This window comes from Anneissia japonica, unplaced genomic scaffold, assembly GCF_011630105.1.
Source record: "Anneissia japonica isolate Jap-2015-1 unplaced genomic scaffold, ASM1163010v1 scaffold287714_len2871179_cov188, whole genome shotgun sequence".
Lineage (NCBI taxonomy): Eukaryota > Metazoa > Echinodermata > Crinoidea > Comatulida > Comatulidae > Anneissia > Anneissia japonica.
Window position 1 is genome coordinate 2,357,415 of NW_022755542.1, and position 8,715 is coordinate 2,366,129.

At 32.2% G+C, this 8,715-nt stretch overlaps 1 protein-coding gene across 1 annotated transcript in view; it reads right to left on the reverse strand.

Annotated features, from left to right (window-relative positions):
• LOC117123630 (deleted in malignant brain tumors 1 protein-like) overlaps positions 1–8,715 on the reverse strand; it is a 33,814-nt gene that overhangs the window by 9,004 nt on the left and 16,095 nt on the right. Inside the window, exons 3-4 of the mRNA XM_033269631.1 lie at positions 5,089–5,394; positions 3,903–4,211 (exon numbers count right to left, since the gene is read on the reverse strand). Coding sequence (XP_033125522.1) covers positions 3,903–4,211; positions 5,089–5,394 — 615 coding nt within the window. The remainder of the gene's footprint in view (positions 1–3,902; positions 4,212–5,088; positions 5,395–8,715) is intronic.

Sequence of the window (8,715 nt, forward strand, 5' to 3'; positions counted from 1 at the left end):
CGTTGTAGGTGTTGTTGCAACGTTGTGATAAAGTTATTTTCTAACACAATTTAGGCAGAATATTTACAACGTTCGCTGTTTTGTGTTTGCTAGTTTGTTATTATTATAATTATCAAAGTACTTTCAGTCTACAACTTTTATTATATGCATATAAATTTAAACGCCGATTTACACAGGGTAAAACAATTTACATATTATCACATCTTCTGGTAAGAAGAGTAGTATAACTGAAGGATAATGGACCTTTACGCTAAGCCCCGCCCCTTTGATATAATTACATAACATTCTTTGATAAACTTGAAATGTGTATTGACGTTGTACTTGCTGACGTGCACCTCTTTCATAGTGTAATACACTCTGATGATTTTAATATTAGATATTCCTGCAATAATTTTAACTCATGTAATTTAGTCAAGAAACTGACTTCTATTTTTTAAATTTTAAATTTTGATCAAATTTACTCAATTTAAAGTCGTGTATAAGAAGATCATACAACTGTTATGTAAGAAATTTAGCTTTAAAATCTGAGGACAATTGAAAAGCATTTTGGTAGTTTTTCCGCAAGTCAAGAGCAAAAACCAAGTGCTCAAAGTTTGTACTGGTTAATGATCCAATTTTAATATCACAAACATTTAATGATAATTTTAAATCAAATATTACTAATAACACTGAGACTTCTTTTAATGTTCATAGGGTATTGCTAAACCCCGCAAACCTCCCAAAAAACACCACAAACACTATCCAAACTCTGTGATAATAATTGAATCACATAGTATAAGACTCAGCTTGGTATCTCAATAAAAAAAATCTTAATTTTATGTTCGTCACAAACTATTTTTGGGGTAAAAAGGCCATTTTTTGTATAAAAAAATTGCTAAACCCCGCAAACCCCCAAAAACACAGTACAAACCCCATGCAAACCCTATGATAATAATTGAATCACATAGTAGAGGACTCAACTTGGTATCTCAATAAAAAAAAAATCATAATTTTATGTTCGTCACAACCTATTTTTGGGGTAAAATGGCCATTTTTGGTATAACAAAATTTCTAAACCCCGCAAACCCCACAAAACACTGTGCAAACCCCATCCAAACCCTGTGATAGTGATGGAATCATGTAGTATAGGATTAACTTGGTATCTCAGTAAAAAAAAAAGTATAATGTTCCATTCGTAACAACCTACTTTTTGGGTAAAAATGTCATTTTTTGTATAAAAAATTGCTAAACCCCGCAAACCCCCTAAACACAGTGCAAACCCCATCCAAACCCTGTGATAGTGATTGAATCATGTAGTACAGGACTAACTTGGTATCTCAGTAAAAAAAAGTATAATGTTCTGTTTGTAACAACCTACTTTTTGGATAAAAATTTCATTTTTTGATTAAAAACATTGCTAAACCCCACAGACCTCCAAAAACACAGTGCAAACCCTGTGATAATGATTGAATCACATAGTATAGGAATCAACTTGATATCTTATTAAAACAAATCATAATTTTATGTTCGTCACAACCTACTTTTTGGGGAAAAAGGCCATTTTTTGTATAAAAAAATTGCTAAACCCAGCAAACCCCCCAAAACACAGTGCAAACCCCATCCAAACCATGTGGAGTGATTGAATCATGTAGTATAAGACTAACTTGGTATCTCAGTAAAAAAAATTACAATGTTCCGTTTGTAACAACCTACTCTTTGGATAAAAACGCCATTTTTTGATTAAAAACATTGCTAAACCCCGCAAACCTCCCAAAACACAGTGCAAACCACATCCAAACCCTGTGATAATGATTGAATCACATAGTATAGGACTCAACTTGGTATCTTATTAAAACAAATCATAATTTTATGTTCGTCACAACCTATTTTATGGGGAAAAGGCCATTTTTTTGTATAAAAAAATTGCTAAACCCCGCAAACCCCCAAAACACAGTGCAAACCCCATCCAAACCCTGTGATAATGATTGAATCATGTAGTATAGGACTTACTTGGTATCTCAATTGTGATTCAATCATTATCACAGAGTTTGCGGGGTTTAGCAATGTTTTTAATCAAAAAATGACATTTTTACCCAAAAAGTAGGTTGTTACGAATGGAACATTATAATTTTTTTTACTGAGATACCAAGTTAGTGAGATACCAATTCAGATTTTTAAAAATCGAGATACCAAGTTGAGTCTATACTATGTGATTCAATCATTATCACAAGGTTTGGATGGGGTTTGCACTGTGTTTTTTTAGGTTTGCGGGGTTTGCGGGGTATGCGGGTTTTGCGGGGTTTAGCAATACCCATGTTCATATTATTGATTGTAAAAAACACAATGGCCTACGTCCATTTACTAATATTCAAACTACGCCAACCGAAATCCTTAGACTTATCAACAAATTAAAAAATCGTAAAGCAGCAGGCCCCGATAACATTACATCTACAATGCTCAAACTATCAGCTGCATATATGAGCCTCTGGCTGAATTGTTATTACTCCGTTTGGGAGTTTTTCCCTTCTAAATGGACGATGGCCAATGTAATTCCTTTACATAAGGCCGATGCAATTAATGACATCACCAATTATAGGTCACTGTCTCTGTGTTCAACGGTTGGAAAGTTATTAGAAAGAGTTGTCAGTAAACATTTACTAAACCATTTAAATTTTCACAAACTATTTTCACCTTATCAACATGGCTTTTTAGATGGAAGTTCTAGTCAAACAATAATTAGCACCACTTACTATCACCAATTATAGGCCACTGTATCTGTGTTCAACGGTTGGAAAATCGAACATCTTTCATGAATTATGACGACCTAACATCTTTGTTGTTATGACTATTAAACTTTCTGTATTATTACTAACGAATCTCTTTTTTATTATGACTATCGAGTCTCTTTTTATTATGACTAGCGAACCTCGTTTTTAGTATTGATATTACGACTAGATAACTTCTTTTTATTATGACTGGCGAACCTTATGACTAACTGTCCTATATTATGACTAGCGAAACCTTTTCATGATTATGACTATAAGAACCCTTTATCATGACTAGCGAACTTTCCTTTCTATTATTAGCAGCGAACCTTATACATAATGGTCCTTATGACTAGCGGACCTTATGGACAGAGGAACTCAAGAATAGCGAACCTCATGACTGCGGAGTATAAAAGGCCTACCAAGTTGGGCCAAGGCTACAAGTCCTACTTTTAATCATGGAGGTAGTTTTAATTGACTTTATTGATATCTTTTATAGGGGCACCACTGTACATCAAGCTCATGGGAGTTTGAAAGTGTCTACTTTGCTTCAAGAAAAAAAAAATTCTATGGTTTGTTTCATTTTATTGATACAAACCATAGTAAATTGTTTGTATCATTTTAAATGATACAAACAATTTACTATGGTTTGTATAATTTCAAATGATACAAACCCTAGTAAATTCTTTGTATCATATTAAATGATACAAACCATGGTAAGTTTTTATTATATAAAATTATCATTTTATATACCGGTAGTTTTTGTTGAATAAGAACGAATTAATTTGATATGATCTCTGTGTATAGACACGTCATCATAGTTTTAAAAAGCATCCTTCCTTAACAAACTATGGATGTTATGACATAAATTTATATGAAGATAATTGAACCACATTCGTAAGTTTTCCCCACACTATCAACTGGTATGTGACAAATTCGTTTTTTATGTACCAATATAAGGGCATGATGTCATTTTACACCCGATTATGGGTATATCACATTTTTGTCGCATAAAATTTGATAGTGTGGACAGAGGTTTAATGAAGGTGAACCATTCTCCATCTCGCTGTTCAATTCGAACTCTCAACTACACATGGGAAAAGAAAAAAATCCCCGAAATATAACATCATTAATTTGAGGGAGATTGTTTATACTCACTACTAGTACAGATTACGCTTGCATCCTCATGATGAACACAGTTGTGGGATCGAAGTCCACTGTTGGGGCAACTGGTAATATCGCTCTCATTTCCTGTACATGCAACGCCATTATACATGATATCTCCACATCCTTCTCCAAAATGAGCTGACTGTGGAGCGTCGATGGCATCTGGAAAGCCTACTTGTCTGCAGACAACTCGAGCGTCAGTTATGTCCCACAGATCATCACATATTGTGCCCCACTCCCCTTCTACGTATACTTCAACTCGCCCTTCATTGATGTTACTTCCACCGACAAGTCTTACTTCTGAGCAAATGCATTTTATAATAAAAACAATATTAGGCCCTAATACAAAATTTTAAAAACGGTACCCATATTATTCCATATACTATTTTCAGGTGAGAAGATTATTATTAACATGAGAAAATTATGAATAACGAACATTATGACTACCGAGTGTACACAGTTAGGCCAAGCTAGAGGTCCTACTTTCAATTGAGTTTATTGATATCTTTTACTGGGACACCGTACATCAAGCTCCCAGGAGCTTTAAAGTGTCTACTTTGCTTTAACACAAAAAAATATCAATTTACTAAATGGTTTGTTTCACTTTTATGATACAAATCATAATAAATTGATTTTTTCTGTTCAAGTAAACTAATTTAATTTACTACAGTTTGTATCATCTCGAATGATACAAACCATAGTAAATTATCTGTATAATTTTAAATGAACAAAACATAGTAAATTGTTTGTATCATTTTAAATGATACAAAACAAAGTAATTTTGTAATTTTATATGGTTTTGATGAATAAGAACGAATTAAGTTGATATGACCTCTGTGAATAGACACATCAGTTTGAAAATACATCCTTCCTAAAAATAATAATAATAATAATTATGTTATGAGATAAATTTATATATTTGAAGATAATTGAACCATATTCTGTAACAAATTTGTTTAATGTGCCTATATACGGGCTTGATGTCATTTTACACCCAAATATGGGCATATATATTTTTGTCACATAAGATTTGATAGTGTCGACAGGGGTTCAATGAAGGTGAACCATTCTCCATCTCGCTGTTTTAATTCGAACCCTCAACTGGAGAACACATAGGAACAGAAAAACATCCCTGAATTATAACACCACCAATTCGAGAGAAATTGTTTACACTCACTAGTACAGATGACGCTTGCATCCTCATAATGACTACAGTCGTGGAATCGAAGTCCACTGTTGGGGCAACTGGAAATATCGCTCTCATTTCCTGTACATGCAACGTCATCATACATGATATCTCCAGATCCTTCTCCAAAATAAGCTGCATGTGGAGCGTAGATGGCATCTGCAAAGCCTACTTGTCTGCAAACAACTCGAGCATCATTTATGTCCCAATCATCATCACATATTGTACCCCACTCCCCTTGTATGTATACTTCAACTCGTCCTTTATTGTTGTTACTTCCTCCGACAAGTCTTACTTCTGAGAGAAATAGTAAATGTATTTTATGATAAAAATAATATTGTTGATACAAAATTTTAACACAGTAATGTTTAAATTTACTATTAAGTTTTATAAACAAATATAATAACGCCAACAAAAACACTCGCAAAAGCTATAATTGTTTTCAGTAAATGTCTTAGCTAACAATTTTACGTTATAATAACGTTGCAGATTGGTATTCATAATGGGGTTTTGCTATAAAATAAATTTACGTCCTTATAATGGAATGCCTTAATAAAAAACGTTGTAGGCGCTGTTGCAACGTTGTGATAACGTTATTTTCTGACAATTTAGTCAGAATATTAACAACGTTCGTGAATGTTATAACTGTTCTGTGTTTGCTGGTATGTTATTATTATAATTATCAAAGTACTTTTAGTCAGTCTTGGTTAGGCCATGGAGGTATTATTGAGAAGGAGATCACTCGAAAAAGCTACGCGCACGCAGCGCTATGCAAAATGAACCAAGATCAAAGCTGCCGCAGCGCGTGAAGAACGTTTGCGCGATGCCTCTGAAGTCCGAGTGTTCCCCGCCAGCAACTTTTCAGCAGGCATAGTTTACCAAAAAATTGAACATGGCGAAATGGAGAGCACCTTTTTTTCTCGATGCGCACTACATATAGTCAATCACTATGGCTGCGCAATCGTTTCCATTTTGAAGCTGATACAGTTATCTCTCATAAAATATCAAACATATTAATATTTTCCACCAAAGAAAGTTTCAAATTTAATGGAACATTTACATGACCTTTAAAAGTATAGTATATTTTAACTTCAATTTTCATAAATTGGCCCAAATTCGCTAATTCTAATTTTAACAGATATTAATTAATAAAATGATTGAGGATTATAACAAACTAAGTCATTTTAGGGTTAACGAGGGTTAACTATTCGAAAAATCAATCCAAAATCTGAGTATTTTTTCAGTTTTACGCTGACTAGCTTTATAGTCGAACCAATCAATCTTTAGACCAAATTATAATGAACACAGAAGTAATTTTAACATAAATATTTTACGGAATTCGTTCATGTAATAATACCATGGAGGTATTATTGAGAAGGAGATCACTCGGCAACTGATCTCTTTGACACGTTATGTGTTCCCCGTCTTTGGATTGCGCGCGGGCGTATTACCTATAATTCACATTTTTCGTTAGCAACAACTTGCAACTACATGCATTTATATGCTTCCAGCAGAGCAGTTGTGCAATAAAGCGTTTGATTTTAACCCATTAAATATCTTTATAATAAACAATGTTCCCCATATTGGGTTTTTTGGACTTTTAGTATGTTATTATGTGTATATTTCAGACACAGATTCCGCAAAATATTTCTGTTAAAATTACTTCTGTGTTCATTATAATTTTGTCTAAATATCGATTTGTTTGACTAAAAAGCTAAGGCAGCGTAAAACTGAAAATTACTCTGATTCTGGATTGAATTTTTGAATAGTTAACCCTCGTTAACCCTAAAATGACATAGTTTATTATAATCCACCATCATTCCTTAATTAATATATGTTAACATTGGAATTATCGAGTTTTCCAATTTATGGAAATTCAAGTTGCAATATACCATACTTTTAAAGCTAATGTAAATGTTTCATTAAATTCTAAACTCTTTTTAAAAGAAAATATCATTATGTTTGGTATTTCTTGAAAAAGATCAATGTATTAGCTTCAAGATAAAAATAAATATATTGCGCATTGTTGAAGGTTATTAATATCAGCAAATTTTAATAACTTTAATAACGAAAAGATAGGAATAGTATGGCTAAAAGTCTGAGAAAAAGAAATAATTCTAAAAGCTTTCTATTGTGTTTGGTAAGTCTGTCTGAGTATAGGAATATCTGTTGGCACAGACAATATTACACTTTAACTCAAATTGGGAAGATAAGAGATTGATTGAGGAGCAGATTTAGAAATTTAGAAAAACTATAAATAATACCTGTTTTTCGATAATTTTTTACAAATACATCCCAGAAATTTAACTTTGTCAGCTAATGGAATAGCCACATGATTTAATTTAACTATTTTATTAGAAAGGATTATTACGACCATGGAAAACAATAGCATTACACTTGGTTACACTAACTGAAAACCTTTTAACAGAAAAAGTAATCAGTAGGCCTAACAGCTTTCAGTTCCAATGGACAACTTTAAAAAGAGAATCCACGTTACTTAATAGAATATAAAATGGTGGTATCATTAGCATACAAAATGAAAGACGTTTGGAGGAGATCATTGATATAGAAATTGGGCGAAAATTGTTTATTTCAGATTTATTCCCAGCATTGTAAACAGGAGTGCTTTAGCTTGTCTAAGTTTGTCAGGCAGGAAAGATACCTTGAGAGATTGAAATATTAAAAATATTACATAGGGATTTAGAAATAAAATTACACATAGGTTTTATTACATTAGTAGGCCTATTAAATTTATCAATATTATTTTTAAATTACGTAATAACATTAACCAACTCAGTTTTATGAACGGGACTTTTATATAATAGGTGTCGAAACATTGGGCCAGGTTACTTCTTATTAGTACATGGGGTAAGTTTTACCTAAAAATTTGATTGAGTTTTGCATGTGACTCAGATCAGATCTAAGGCTTCGAAATTAATGGGTTTTATTAATAGAATTGGTCATTGTAGGGACACTGATTGTAATTCCAAAATTATTTTGTGCTATTGTACGTCCAATTTTGGAATACGGTATACCTGCTTGGTTTGCCCCATCAAAAGTGACATTTCAACTAACTTGAACAAGTTCAACGCTAAATGACTAGAGCTTGTTACTATGGGAGACATTTCCTACGAACGACGTCTTGATATTCTTTAATTAATTCAAAGTTGAAAAACGTTTTCAGCTTCTATCCACGTCCTTTATTGTTAAGTGTCTCCATGATGTCTATACTATAGATATTTACAACTACATTAAAATCAACCGCGATGTTTTGTACATCCACTTTCACGGACAAATTCTTTAAAATACTCTGTTTTCCATTCCTTTCCGCGTTTATGAGAGTGGTTACCAGCGGATTTAGGGATTCGTTAGTTTTAAATATTAAGCTTTTTAAAATATCATAATATATACTATTCCAAATAAGTTTTATCGATATTTTTTTTATATACATATGATTGTTTTAAATTAAATTGTCATCATTTTAAATTAAAGTAATATTTATGATATAATACAAGGGTAATGGTGGTCATAATGATTATTATTATTATTATTATTATTATTATTATTATTATTATTATTATTATTATTATTATTATTATTATTATTATTATTATTATT